At 36.6% G+C, this 15206-nt stretch overlaps 2 protein-coding genes across 2 annotated transcripts in view; both read left to right on the top strand.

Annotated features, from left to right (window-relative positions):
- Nucleotides 1-4834, top strand: part of LOC121399727 (carbonic anhydrase 4-like) — a 38709-nt gene extending 33875 nt beyond the window's left edge. The window contains exons 4-5 of the mRNA XM_041581281.1: nucleotides 2415-2560; nucleotides 4658-4834. Of these exons, the coding sequence (XP_041437215.1) occupies nucleotides 2415-2560; nucleotides 4658-4834 (323 nt within the window). The remainder of the gene's footprint in view (nucleotides 1-2414; nucleotides 2561-4657) is intronic.
- A 3177-nt stretch (nucleotides 4835-8011) lies between these two features.
- On the top strand, nucleotides 8012-12935 carry LOC108708292 (carbonic anhydrase 4). The gene is made up of 3 exons (XM_018246849.2): nucleotides 8012-9039; nucleotides 10775-10935; nucleotides 12734-12935. Exons 1-3 carry the CDS (start codon nucleotides 9009-9011, stop codon nucleotides 12875-12877), a joined length of 336 nt encoding a protein of 111 aa, XP_018102338.2. The 5' UTR covers nucleotides 8012-9008; the 3' UTR covers nucleotides 12878-12935.
- The last annotated feature ends 2271 nt before the right edge of the window (nucleotides 12936-15206 follow it).

The raw sequence follows: 15206 nt of genomic DNA, 5'->3' as shown, positions 1-15206 counted from the left end.
ACCGTCACAAATAGAAAATAGAAAGTCATTGGAAAAAGTCGATATTTCTGGTGATCTATCGGAAACCAACTAGTTGTTTGAAGGTGAACAACCCCTTTAAAGTGGATTTGTTTGTAACAGAGCGGGTATTAAGAAGTGCACAGGAGAAGGGGAGATGAGCAGATGGGAGAGTGGGAATTTGAATAAGGTTAGAAAGGTTGGCAGTATTTGTAGGTTTGAGCAAAGGGGGTCCATTGTGTGGGCGATGGCAGATAGGTATATGGCAGGGACCCAGGTTAGGAGAGATATCACCTGCAGCTAGTAACAGCAGACGAGAGAGTAAGAGCAGGTGGGAGAAAGATTTGAACTTCATATGCTTATGTGAAGTAGTAAATACAGTTAGATTCTTTAGAAAGCTATGTAAGGTATAGGAGCAGCAGTGTGTGGAATGGAGCACAGAGGGAGATATTATGATAGAGTGGAGACAGGCTGGAAATGTAAAGGAAGAAGCTACCTTCAGAAGCACAAAGATGAATGACATTAACAGGATTAGTAACATTCTGCTGTGAATATTCAAAATAGATCTTAGTATACTAAACTATAAAAAAAAGATGGATTTTGAATATATTGTGCAATTACCAATGGAAACTGTCTTTGCAGAGCAGAAATCTGCAAAAAAAGGTATAAAGTCCAGAATCCGGAATCAAGCTGATTTTCTGTAGGAGAGGTTGCAGAATGAGCAGCAACATGAAAGTTGGAAACAGATTCAGAATAAGGTGTGTAGATGAAATTCCAGTCGCTGGGGTTCCAATACAGGTTCTAACTCCATACTTAAAGCCTCATACTTTAAGCCTTCAGACTGTCCGCCTAACAACCTTGCAAACCTAGCCCCTGCACACCTTCCCGAAACTGTGTCTTAATTTAAGGAGAGGCAGATTAGATAGTTAGGAAGAGGGAGTGGCAGATCATGCAGATTTAGTTAACACCTGACATCAATAGAGCAGGCATAACTGAGAGTTCAGAATGGGGCAGACAGACTGGGGCCACAAATTAAGCACAGGAGGTAGAAATTTAAGGAAATTAATGGAAAAATTACCAGATAAATCTAGCAGAGCAGGATTTAAATGGGTTGCAGACTGAGGCACAGGAGATTTAAATGGGGTTGCAGACTGAGGCACAGGAGGATATAATCACTTACCTGATCATGTGCCTAACAGTTGGCACTCCCAGTGATTATAAATTTCCTTCTTTAAAAACATATTTGCACATATCACACCCCCACTGAATCTGCCTTTTCTTGTGTTTTAATAATTTTTGTTCTTGCCTTTCACAGTGTCAGTGAATCCTGTAGTATTACTTTGCTACCTACAACCATTATTATATTAGATTGTTAGAATATGGAGGCAGATTTATCAGTTTTTTTTTTGTTTCAGGGGGGAAATACCTGTTTTTTTGTCTGCGGTTAAAATTATTGCCAGTTCTAATAAACTGGGAAAAAATTATTTAAGTAAAGTTGCTTGAAATTTTCAGAGACAATTGTCTTTTAAGATCGTAATCTGGACTATTTTGGTTTTCAAACAGTATTTGTGTATTTCACTGCATTTTTCTCCATTTGTGGAAAAACACAGTGTTCAATATTGATAAATCTATTAGAGTTCTGTGACCTGTATAAGAAGCATTTGGCTTTATTGCCTACATTTTCCTACCATGTATATAATTGGGCACATCTTTCCCATCCAAGCCACATCATTTGTACTGCATTTACCCCCATTTGTCAGGACCATCACATTTTCCTAAAACAAATAGCAGCTTTCACCCGGCGTCCACTTTCCCTCTGAAACATTATCAGTAACAGTGACATCTGCAAACGGGACTTGTTTGCTGTAAAGTTCATGCAATGTAGAATGCAGATTAACACAGGTACAACATACTTTGATAAAAAGTTCTGCTTGGGTTGAGCTCTGTAATGGTTAAGCTGAGCTCAGGAGAGGTGGTTAGGAGAAAAAAATAGGATCAGACAGCTAGAGTTTCTATGGGAACCAACAATGCTATCTCTTCATTGGCTGTTAGAATGAGCATGCTCATGAGCCCACAGCCAAAGTAAATTCCTGAGGGAGGGAGCAGAGTAAGTTACAGGGGGCGAAGGAATTCTAAGTGATTAAGGGGATGTTGCAGCCTTATTGTTAACTTTTTAACAACCAGAGTGGCAGGTATCTAAAGATTTCAAAGAGGCTACTCACTGATTACATTTTTTTGGGGGGTTTAACATGTCCTTTAAGACTTTGTTTGCACATGAAATCCATTGGTGACTGCTAATATCCATATTTACAGTAAGGGTTACATTATTCCATTTATAAACCACATTAGGAAGGAAAATTATCTATTTTTTACAAAATCAGACCTGACTGAATTAATTTATGTTTTCTCAACTCCAGCGCAAGTTGATCTACCAACAGATGCCCAAATTTCAGGAGGAGGACTTGTGGGAGTTTATGAAGCTAAACAACTCCACTTTCACTGGGGTAGTGCAGACATTGCTGGATCTGAACACACAATAGATGGTGAAAGATACCTAATGGAGGTAATGTTTGTATTATAATACCGCTTTAACTAGAGAAACCTCCTGTAATTCTATCATCTCTTATGTTCCTATTAAAGGGGACCCGTCACCCAAAAAATTTATTCAAAATCCTATTTTATCAGATTAGTCGAGGAAAATGAACTTTAACTACACTATATAAATTATTTGAATCGTGTTTCCTTCAGTCTGGGATTTCAAAATTATAGCACGCAGCAGCCATTTTGTGGACACTGTTATTAAGAAAAGCCTTGCATCATCTCAGAATCTTGTTTGTGCACCAGAATGGGGGGCCTGATGTCCATCCACATGTACTGGCTACACAATTATATGGTAAAGAGAACGGGGAATGTGTGGGGAGCAGTGACATCTAAGAAGTGCTGAACTGAAAGTGAAAGTAATTGTCTGCCCTGCCTCTATGCCACGGGCATAGAGGAGGGGCAGACAATATTTGATTGACAGCTGAGATTTTTAAATGAGCTTATAACAGCTATGAATGCTTAAATAAAAAATAGAAATTGGATTTCATGTTTAATTTGAAAAGGGACTTTTATTATACAGATTTTTGTGTCTGGGTGACAGGTCCACTTTAAGAAACGCCACATAGGCAAATCTTTTTGCATGACATATTGAAGTCATGTAATCTTTCAGCATGACACACTATGTTATTTTACCTTATGAATTGCTTGCTTTTTAAATTTTTACTCTATATAATTGTCATTATTTCACAAGGCTTTGGATGTGTGCCAGTAGCGTCACTTGATCCCCTCGGCATGCTGTGTTTAACTTAGGCTCTGCTTTGCTTCTGTATAGGTTATTCTCTTTGTCACCACACAAACAGGTTTTTTTTTATTGTTTACTTTTACCATTGTAATGCACTGCCACCAAGAATAATAAAGGGGTGAGGTCCCTTATGTAAGGCAATATTTGTATCCCTAAATCCAACCCACATTGCCAAAAGATCAGGAGTTGTTAAAGGTACAGATCATCCCCACCGCCAAGAAAAGTAAAATGTTTTTTTCCCTTTTGTAAGGGAAAAAAGGATTGATCCTGTATTTTATACTTTACCACTGCCTACAGAAAAGAAGCAGTCCAATGGACTTCTTCAAGTTGAACTGTCTTTCTAAAATTCACCTTTACCCCAATAAGTATCTACAGATCTTAAAATTTATATTTTTTCTGCTGAAATCAACACAATGCACACTGGGGCCTAAAGGCTTCATTACAATTCTGGGCCTGAGATTATGTGGGTGGGGTGGTTTAGGGGTCTATTTATTATGCTATGTAAAACAAATAAAAAAAACAACAGTTTATTTACGCCATTTGAAAGCCGCCGGTTACACTGCTTCAGACCTTTGAAAGTAAGTTGTGGCGGAAGTTGCTCAAAGAAAAAGCGCATAAAAAAATTATGACATTTTTATGACATTTTTTACACTGTGATGCATGGCGAAATATTCTGCCATTTTTTAATGGCAGCGTATATAGGGAATAATGTATTGTAATTGTAAAATATAAGGATATTATAAGACACCATGGCCAGGATCATACAAAAGCACAAGACTGAAGGTTGAATTATTATAAAGTCAAGAAATTGACTTGATGTCTAATATCGTCATATTTTAGAATAGGTAGTACATGTATTTTTTATAATTCACAAGTTTCAGTCATGTGACACAAATTAACACTGAGCACCGATTATAAATGATGACCATTTACGGTATAAGGATATAATACACAAGAGCCATAAATATCCTGTAAATTATGCCTTTATATCCTTATAAACAGCGAGTTCTGATGTCATCAGTTATAAAGGGTGAGTTCTGATGTAATTTCTGTCACAAGATTCACTGAAACTTGTGTATTGTAATAAATAAAGTACCCCCAGTTGCAAAATATGAGGCTATTAGAAGTTACCTCAAAGTTCTATGACCTGTATAAAAGCACTCAGCCTTCGGCCTTGTGCTTTTATATGGTCATGAAACTCCTTGGTAACTTATCCTTATATTTTACAAGAGGGGATACTTTATTCATTATATAATATACAGGATATGAATGGCTTTTTTGTATTATCTTTTAATAAACTGCTTATCTGTGACAAAGCTTCATGTAGTTCACAGAAGGAAAGCCATAAAAGAAGAAAATATTAGTATCAGCAAAGGAGATATGGCTGTTCTCGGATTCTTTTTTGAAGTAAGTCCATATTTTGTTCATTTAAATCAAACCAAATCATTTCCAAACTGCGGCCAAGACTATATTGTAAGATTTTTCCTTAAATGATGCATGAGAATAAACTATGGTCCCTGAAAAAAGAACATGTGAGATTCATCTCACAACCCTTAATCCAGGAACCTTTTGAACCCGTGAGCAACATTCAGAAGTAAAAGGAGTTGGGGAGCAACAACAGCATGAAAAATGTTCTTGGGATGCCAAATAAGTGCTGTGATTGGCCATTTGGTAGACCCCATGTGGATTGTCATCCTACATTGAGGCTCTGTTTGGCAGTACACCTGGTTTTATACAAAAAAATTTGCCTCCAAGCCTGGAATTCGAAAATAAGCTCCTGCTTTGAGGCCAGTTTGAGCAACATCCAAGGGGTTGGAAAGCAACATGTTGCTCACAAGCTACTGGTTGGGGATCGCTGCCTTAATCATAGGCTATAGCCTGTGTCAACTGAGTTACTTAATTTCCAAGGTCAAGGGGAAAAACCGAGAGTGCAATAATAAAAATGACAGCAAAATGGGCATGAGTTTTTTTTTTTACTGCAATCGAGTTTTTGCCCTCACGTTCTGGCTTATTTAAAGGGCAATTGGAGTAGACCCTCGCACACCCGTTATGTAGATGTATAGATTTGCTCGGTGCACAATGAATGGAGGATAGGGTGACCTCCCAATAACTGGAACAAAGAAACACACCAGCACACGAGACTTGTATCTGCAGGGCAAGCCCTTGCAAAAATTTTTACTGCGGTGGTGCAACATTTCGGGGCTCCGCCCCTTTGTCAAGCATACTACATACAGGTGCAGATGAACATTATAAAGGCAAACCAATTAGTGCGTCATTATACAAAAATGTGAAGAATCAATTTCAATACAAAAGGTTTTTCATTATAAAAATTACCAAATTACCAAAGATACGTAGAATAAATTCACATCAGAAAAAAGATTGTAATAAAATTACTTTGGTTCTTTTCGTAATTATTGTACATCGGTGTCAGTATAAATAGAAAAAACACAGTACTTTTGAGTCCATGTTAGTAACACAAAGCAGAAAATTCAAAGTCCCAGTGTTGAACACCTCAATTGAAACAATTGTTGCAATTAACCTAAGAGGAAGGTAAAAGTTACAAAAAATCTATACAAAGATAAAAAAGTTAAAAAGTAATCTTACCCTACATATCAAGGGAGAAAAATTACAGATACCTGTCCCTGTAGTTTAGGCAAAGAAATTTTCTTATCTGTAAGGGAAGTAAGAAAGCTTATTAGACACTTATTTTACAAGAAACAGGACAAATTAAACTCTTCATTTAATCCCCTCGGATATCTTGTTTGCAGTAACCAAATCCAATAACACTCTCTCTGCGAGAGTAGACGTTTTTTATCCTGTCCCTGTTTAGTTGTAATTTTTTCCAAGATTTGCCACCGGATTTGTGCCACCCGGTGCCCGTGTTCAAAAAAATGTTTGGCTAACATGGTCTCTTTTTTATATTTTGTAACATCAGATTTAATCTTTGCATCTTCCCCAGTAATTGTAGGTGGATGATAATTACGTATGACAGATTTGTGTTCGTTTAGGCGGACTTTTATAGGGCGTGATGTCTGTCCCACGTAAGCAAGTCCGCATAGGCATTTAATGCAATAGATGACCTCATAACTGTCACATGTAAAAAACCCTTTTATTTTATGTTTTGTTCCTTGGTGGGGGTGGGTGACTGCATTGCCTGGAATTATTCCATTGCAGTGACCACAATTCCTGCAGGGGAAGGTGCCAATGGAATGTTCAGTTAGACGATTAGTATTAGATTGCTGATTACTAGATTTAATTAGTTGGCCTACATTTTTCCCTCTCCTATATGAAAATAAAGGGGGGGCCTGAAACAAATGTCCAAATTTAGGATCAGATTTTAATATTCCCCAATGTTTGAGAATAATTCTTTTACAAAAGGGCAAGTCAACCCCAAAATAAAAATTGGCTAATAAAAGAAAACATCATTCTAAGCAACTGCAATATACATCAATTACACATTTCCACAGTTTTTAAGTTATTTGTATTGTATTGTATTTATTGCTATTGAAAGCAGTGTCTTTCTGTCCCTTTCTATTCTTTGTCCTGGTGGTTCAGACTGTTGATATAATGTAAAACAAGCAGCTGATTAACAGACCTGTCTTTGCTGGGGAACCAAGACTTTTGAAACATTGTTGAAAAAGTAACAACCAGGCATTAAAGGAATAGTTCAGTGTGAAAATAAAAACTGGGTAAATAGATAGGCTGTGCAAAATAAAAAATGTTTCTAATATAGTTAGTTAGCCAAAAATGTAATGTATAAAGGCTGGAGTGACTGGATGTCTAACATAATAGCCAGAACACTACTTCCTGCTTTTCATCTCTATAACTCTGAGCTAGTCAGCGACTTGAAGGGGGGCCACATGGTACATATCTGTTCAGTGAGTTTGTAATTGATCCTCAGCATTCAGCTCAGATTCAAAAGCAACAGATATGACCCACGTGGCCCCCCCTCAAGTCTCTGATTGATTACTGCCTGGTAACCAGGGCAACCAGTCAGTGTAAACCAAGAGAGCTGAAAAGCAGGAAGTAGTGTTCTGGCTATTATATTAGACATCCAGTCACTCCAGCCTTAATAAATTACATTTTTGGCTAACTACTGTAACTATATTAGAAACATGTTTTATTTTGCACAGCCTATTTATTTACCCAGTTTTTATTTTTACACTGAACACTTTCTTTAAGCAAATGCTGCTTTTGCAATTGCAATTTTGCAATTGTTATTACAAAAACTTTGAAATCACTGAACATTTTTAACACATGTATATTGGAAAGTTGCTTAGAATTAGGTTTTCCTTTATTGGGACAAATTTTGAGGTTGACTTGACCTGAAAGAAAAAACTCAAACTGAATGTTGCCATTTGCGTTTTGTCATTGAAAAAAATCCTCGCACACAAGTGAGTATCATATTACTCCATTAAATTTTAATGAGGCTGAAAGTCTCAATAAAATGGGGAAATTAATAAAATTACTTGACACATTCCAATTGATTTCTATAGAAACTCGCTAGCTTTTACTTGAGTTTTTTCTGGCAACTCTTTGCATTTTTTCTTTAAAAAATGTTGGCTGTTCGAGGATTCCGAAAAATTAATGAATATTTATGTTTTTTACCGTGCTTTTTCTCAAACTGAGAAAAAATGTGAACTTGATTTTTTGATAAATCCGTTCCTCAGTGTTAAGATTGATCCACTTAAGAAGAGATGTGTGTTGACTTGCACCATGGAGATATGGGCTTATGCTTGCTTGTAGCTCCCCTGTCATAGGAACCTGTATTTCCTGGACTTTACCCAAGAGAGGCCACATAAGGCAATGTGCTCCTATATAGGCAGATTACTGGAGTCTTTTTTGACCATGAATAAAAATTAGACTTTAGGTTGCCCCCATCTATTAGTTTATACTGCAGGGGCAGTTATTAAATCAAATTCACTAATTCCAGTCCCAAGGAGTAATAACTCACATAGGCACAAAACATGTCCTTGAACTCCTGTCTTGTCTTAGGTTATTCAGTATACAATAAAACACAGATTTATTACTCTTTCAGTTGCGTTTAAACTGACCCTGCTGTGCCTTACAGTAAATACTTCTAACTTGGCAATGAATATAGAAATTAGGAAGAGAAAGGATCAAAATCAGCCATTTTTGAACCTTATAGTGCACATTGCCTCTCCTAATGTGGCATATATATATATATATGGTGAATGGAATATAAAGGATTAATGAAAAGCATATCTTCCGCAGTATAACATTCTGCTGCAAAACTTTGGCAGTCTTTGAAGAAATTGCTCTTCTACAGTCTATATTCCATCTAGCTAGGCAAGTGGACTAATTTTGTAAGTGGACAAACAATTGTATATTGTCCATTAATTGTTCATAGAGCCCATTTAATGCGCTCATTAACCCTTTAAGAAATGTTAACACTTCTTATCTGCTTTCATTTTCTTATTATACCTGTTCCTTCAATCCCCTTACTTTAGGAATTCTCTAGGCCCTAGAGTCTAGGGTCTACAAAGAATCTGCTGACAGAATGTACTGTAAATGTTTTCTATGTAACACAGTTATTTTCAATGCATTATTTTGCACCACATATAACTGAATCAACTTCTAGTACCATTTCGTGATATTTATATTTTTGTAGGAATCCGAGAATGAAAATGAAAATTATACAAATATAATGAATGCAATTGGAAGAATTCATCACAAAGGTATGAGGCATTCTTTATAGATACTGTACCTGTCTGTGTTTGCACTGGTGAATAAACATGAGGTTATTTATTAGGCCCTGGGATCTAAGATGTTAGAATGACTTTTATGATCCTATGCATACGTAATTTTATACTTAGGAAGGTTTTATATATTTATGATGAAGATGTAAAGAGTATAGTCCTGTTTATTATATTCCTGTATAGTACTGTACTGCCTTGTTGAAAGGTTTCACTACTTTTTTGGTCCACAGAAGTTCACGTTGCAGTTCTCCCAAGGTAGGAGAATTATTTTCATTGTAGCAAACTTCTTCCTATAGAAAGAAAGTTATTTGTAAATTCTTTTGCCATTGAAAGAATCCTTTGTTTTCCCTTTATGCACTTTTGGTTCTTCCAATTTCCTTATTCTACATTCTTTTAAAAGACAGAATCTGCAGTACAGACATGTGAAAGGGACGGACAAATGCTGCATTCAATATCAATTACATTTACAAACTTAAACCAGTGAAAATCTTTAATTAATCTACAATCGAATGTTTCTTGGATTTACATTTTCTCTATTATTTCTTATTTCAGTGGGTTTACCCATTAACACCCTATAAGGAAATATAGAATTCTAATAGTGTAATATAATAAAAGACACACTTTCTCTTGTTCTAGTAACCCATGGAAAACAATAAAATGTTTCACCACAAAAGTGGTGTTAAGATTAGCAACCTGGGTACACTTACTCATTATGCATGTGCCCCGACATGGGCGCCTGCTTCTGAAGCTCCTGCGTTAGGGCACGTGCATGAGAGAGGCTTGCTGACTTGGGGCATTTTCTTAATAATAAGAATAAAATATTATTGTTTTCTCTGTCCTGAGTACTGGCTGTGTCAGCCCTTAGCTTTGACGAGGATAGCAATTTTGTGTGCTTTAACTTAATATTTTATAACTTCAGTTTACTCCACTTTTGTGAATCCCTGTAACTGATTGGTTGGTCAGGGTGACTGGACCTGCTTGCACCTTTTATTACCTAATCTCCTAAGGGCTTAAATGAGAGAGTACAAGGTGAATTGAAGAGGGCTTGAATAAAAAGATAGGTAAGCAAAATTGTATCCTTAGAAAGCAATAGTTTTTTGCTGCCAGGGTCAGTGACGCCCATTTCAAATTTAGAAAGCAGGTGGTGGGTTCTCTGATTTTCACCCACCTCCCACAAAAATGTAGGCAGGTTCATTGGCTCCTAATAAAATTGACTGTGGTATGTGAATGTGATAAGGACTTAGATTGTAAGCTCCACTGGGACAGGGACAGTGAATAGTGTAAAATCTTGCATATACTGTACGTGTTAGTAATAAAAAAAAGTGAAATAAGTAAAAACAATAAAAAAACTAAGAATAAATCAAAAGTTGCAAAAAATAGGACATTCTATAATAAACTAAAAGCTAACTTAAAGGTGAACCATTTTTGAAGAGCAGGGTATGTCAAAGAAAAAACACTTATGTAAAGCATTACTGTTCCATTAAATTTTATCCAAAATTATGTCACAGATTCCAAATAATGTAGGATACATGATGTAAGTATAACTAGCCCACCCTAACAAAAAATGTGATGTTTTAGCTGTGTGCAAGAAGTTAAATCCATGAAATGATACAGCTTCTAGAATAATAGCCTATGACATTGACATCAAATTAATGCCTGGTTTTAGGAATCACTGCAACTATGCAACTCAGTTATCATTTTATCTTGTTTTTAGGTGATACAACATTTTTAAATGTAACATTGCAAGAACTCATCCCAGAGCCCAAGGATCTTGCACTCTATTTCAGATACCAAGGCTCTCTTACCACTCCACCATGCAGTGAAATTGTCACCTGGACACTGTTTACCAAAACAATTAAACTAAGCAGAAGACAGGTAATATATTAAGATTATTTAGCTGTCCTTTATGCTAGAAAACTCCACAAGACTCCTTTTTTAAACAGTAAAATTTTCATATGCAAAAACTGCCATGCAGCATTTACTTCCAGAATTCCAATGTAACTGCAATATACACAAATTAGCAATTGCCACTTCTGCATGATGCACCAACATGATTGAATATTAACTTCTTTTTGGGAAACCACCTGCAGGCTGGGCCTGTGCATTGGTACTGCTACAAGTTGTTAGGAGCTACAGTAAATATTTGGACAGACAACTTTTTTCTAATTTTGGTTCTGTACATTACCACAATGAATTTTAATTGAAACAACTCAGACGAAGTTGAACTGCAGACTTTCAGCTTTAATTCAGTGGGTTGAACAAAAAGATTGCATAAAAATGTGAGGAACTAACGCCTTTTTTAACACAATCCCTTCATTTCAGGGGCTCAAAAGTAATTTGACCTTGGCATGTGTCCACTAGCCCTTGATAAACTGGTGCCCTTTACCTCATAAAATCCATTGTGAGCTAGAGGTGGCTGGCTATAGGCAAGCTTATCCCTGTCTATTTTCCTGATACACTGGGCATGCACAGGACCCTCCTTTTCCTTCACAAGTCACAGAACAGTCATAGCTGAATCATGCACATTCATCTGAGGAAGGGAGGTCAGAGTTTCCATAAAACTTGTACGTGTCAGCAATTCAGTAAATGTCTATGTTTGTTTCCCTGACTTATTTTCAATTTAATTCACTTGACACATTACATTGCATTCTGTGTAGTAGGCCATTGCAGAAAATCCACTGCCCTCATTTCTTCTGACACTGCTTCCTTCCTCCTGCCTCTTGCTTACCTGCCTGCTACTTCGATGTAATACCCTAGTTGGAATCCCACCCCAGTTGCACTTGCAGATTGCTGATGTTGAAAAGCAGCAGTGCTGAGTGCTGAGCACTTGTACCATCCAAATTCTTACTCTCCAAATAAATGTGCACATTTGTATCATTGTTGGAATATGCACTTTCCAGAGTGAAAAATTAATTTTAAATCCTGTGTGAGAACTGCCTTTACTAAATTGTTAAATTAAGAGTCTAGCAAACTTTTTTCCAGAAATTTGGGTGCCCAGCTATGTTAATTCTTCAACATTAACAACAGGCTAAACACTTGTTCAGTCAAAGGAAATCAAAATTTAAGCAGACATCAATAAAAGAAGAAGAGTCACAATATAGAGATCTTTAGATCTCATGTGAGCGAGAAGAAACTAGGGGTCATTTATGAATTGAAAGTGCAATTTTGTGCAATTTTGAATGCAAATTGAACTTTCGCTTCGAGTTGCATCCACTGCAGTTTGCACCCAAAGCATCAAAGCTCATGCAATAGCATTTGAATTTTAAAACCGCAATTAGCATCCGATTCACTGAACACAAATAACCCAAGTACAGGGTGGTGGTCGATCCAGGTTACCCAGCATCAGTAGGGTAGTTGCCTATGCATCATTGGCAACCATGGGGAAGGGCAGGACTGTTTGGACACAAGTACCTTTATAAATTGCATCAATATGCACTCTCCATTGCATCTATTTTGCAGTTTCATTTGTAAATGACCCCTACTGTGGAGGCAGAAGCCAATAATATTAAAATGATCAGCTGCATAAATGGAAGACGCTAAAGAGGAAGAAGTTTACAAAATAATATAACGCATATTCATCATGAAGTGATGGGCACTTCACTACTATGTATATTGTATACCTCAATATGATAAAGCTGATCTTATTACAATCAACTTTTCTTTTTTCCTGCAGTTTCAGGCCATCTATACCAGCCAGTATTATCATGGAAATATTCCAATGGTGGAAAATTTCAGGCCTGTTAACAAATTGGGAGCCAGACAAGTGTTTACCTCAGACTCCAGAGCATTAGTCTCAAAACTGTGTGGATATATTTAAAGGGGAACTCCACACAAACATAATTTGAGCTTCTTGAAAAGTAAATATAATTTCAATCAACAATTAATTAAAAATATGCAGACTTTTCATGATTTTTAATGGTTTGGAACAGTTCCCTAAGCCTAGATCTTTGCTCTCCTGCTGATTTGTCAGACTACTTTGCTGAGCTGGCTGACTACTGTTACTTTGTATCAACAGCCACCTGTCCTCAGCCTGCATCCTTCAAACCCCACAATTCCCTGCATACGTGCTTTCAATAAGGAACAGAACATCATAATGCAATGCATTATGGGTTATGTAGTTCCTGCATGCTGTCTGTAAGCTGTGGAGTAGATGTCTATTACAAATTGTAACATCAGTGTTTTAGTCCCTCCTTCCCTGCCAGGATTTCAAATGCTGCAGAAAGAGAATAAATGTTAAACAGCTGGATTCAGAATAGAAAATGGCATTTATTCATAGTTTTTGAAGAAACAGGTAACTGTGATGGGTGTATCAAGGGCTTCTGTGTTATGTGGGCCTCTTTATCAAATTTTGGTTTGGAAGCCGGAGTTCCCCTTTAATTTTTGCCAAATGTTAAATATTGATGTATGCATGAAATATTTCGCAGTTAATTGATATTCAAACTCTTTTAAAGGTAATATGTTGTCATGTACAAATTATTTAGAAAAAAAATAATGCACTACTGTGATACAAGTATTATATATAATAAAAATGGTAATCAATAGCATGTACTATGTTGCATATATATCTATATATAATTGTATAGCAAAGAAAGGGAATGTTGTGCTCACCACTAATGTTTAAACTGTTAGGACGGGATGCATTCAGGCGTTGACTGCCAAATTCATACAAAGATAAGAGGTCCTCTGCACTCAACCCATTATCAATATATTAAGGACATTCAGATATTTTGTGCCTTAAGTTATGAAAAAATGCTCTCTTTAAACAAAACAGGTATTCTTTGTCCATATATTGCAGTATATTGAAGCTGGTCAACTACATCAAAGTCATGCCTGGTCTGGCCAGTCCTACAATCACTTTCATCTGATTCATTAAGAATTCTGTTGCTTCATTATACATTTTACACAGGGACTAAAACATAGACCAAAACATAGAAATGTGATTTTAGGTATTGCTTGTCCAGAGATTTTTGATATATAGTATTTTTGACATTGCACCCCACTTGAATTGGTGCAGACACTTGATGGACTAATATATTACAAATCTTATATGACAGATCTTTATTAAAGTAAGTAAACATTCAAAATAAAAAAACATTAAAAGATTCAATGAGTAGAGTTCATCATAATGACAGTCCAGGTACAAATAAATGTAAACATTTGAAAGCCTGGTGTTTTCCCTCAAAAAATCTATACAATTACTACAACTGCAAGCTATGTCTAAAGGATAATCACATAGAACAGCGGTCTATAAAGTCTATAAAACTAATTTCTGAAGTGGGTGATAATGTCCTGGTTTCCAATGGAAAAATCATTTTACTGCTGGTAGCAGGGGCATAAAACTACTCTAAAATCATCACACAATTAAGAAACTTCTGCTCCAGAAACTCTTCTCTTCTGAGTATCATCCCATGTCACATTGGTGCCATCCTTTCTCAGTAACTCTAGTGGGTGCCCACCTCCACCAACTATAGCGTCTTTTGAAGAAAATGTTAGTTATGCGGTAGTGTAGTATAACATAGGCGTGTTTGGCACAATTTGAAGACTGGTCAAATGGGTTGCACAATGAGTTGGTTCACAACATACATATAATATGTATATCAGGTTCCATTTGCTGCTACTTGCCCTGCCCACAGGTAGTGGACAAGGAATGTGTGCCAGCCATAGGTAACTGTTAAATAAATACAGTGCCATCATTGCAAGCATATCGTCATATGTGAGATCCTATATACCCATGGCTGTCTTCAGAGAAGGCAAACATGGTCTCTGGGCCACCCAGAAATTATGGACCTGCTTGCAACTGTTTACATCTACATAATCCCCATCAAGTGACCTTGTATAGTTCTTTCTCTTCTTGGATAAGTAATAATATGACTGTTGCTCTGTTTACAGCCACAAAGGGAGTCAACAGATGGTTACAGAAAAGAGTATGCACGATCAGTATGATATAACTTTGCAGATAACTTGCATCATGTGGAAACATAAAGTGTAACACAGCTGCACTCAATCCAGCCTTGTGAAGTCAGGACTATATTAATTTCATGACTAATTTCCTTTTAATTCAGTGATTCTTTTGCTAGGATCTATCCACTTGCATTTGAAAGAAATATGTGACCCTACAGGTTTTTTACTGTAAAGGCAAACTATAT

The sequence above is a fragment of the Xenopus laevis genome, chromosome 2L (assembly GCF_017654675.1).
Source record: "Xenopus laevis strain J_2021 chromosome 2L, Xenopus_laevis_v10.1, whole genome shotgun sequence".
Lineage (NCBI taxonomy): Eukaryota > Metazoa > Chordata > Amphibia > Anura > Pipidae > Xenopus > Xenopus laevis.
The sequence above is the reverse complement of the archived record's forward strand: the minus strand, read 5'-3'. Positions and strand labels throughout refer to the sequence as shown.

What these genes read in the sequence shown, in the direction of transcription:
- LOC108708292 (XM_018246849.2), top strand. Translation starts at nt 9,009, where the DNA reads ATGAATGCAATTGGAAGAATTCATCACAAAG. An exon ending in TGGAAGAATTCATCACAAAG is followed by an intron (nt 9,040 to 10,774) that starts GTATGAGGCATT and finishes TCTTGTTTTTAG; the next exon opens with GTGATACAACATTTTTAAAT. An exon ending in TTAAACTAAGCAGAAGACAG is followed by an intron (nt 10,936 to 12,733) that starts GTAATATATTAA and finishes TTTTTCCTGCAG; the next exon opens with TTTCAGGCCATCTATACCAG.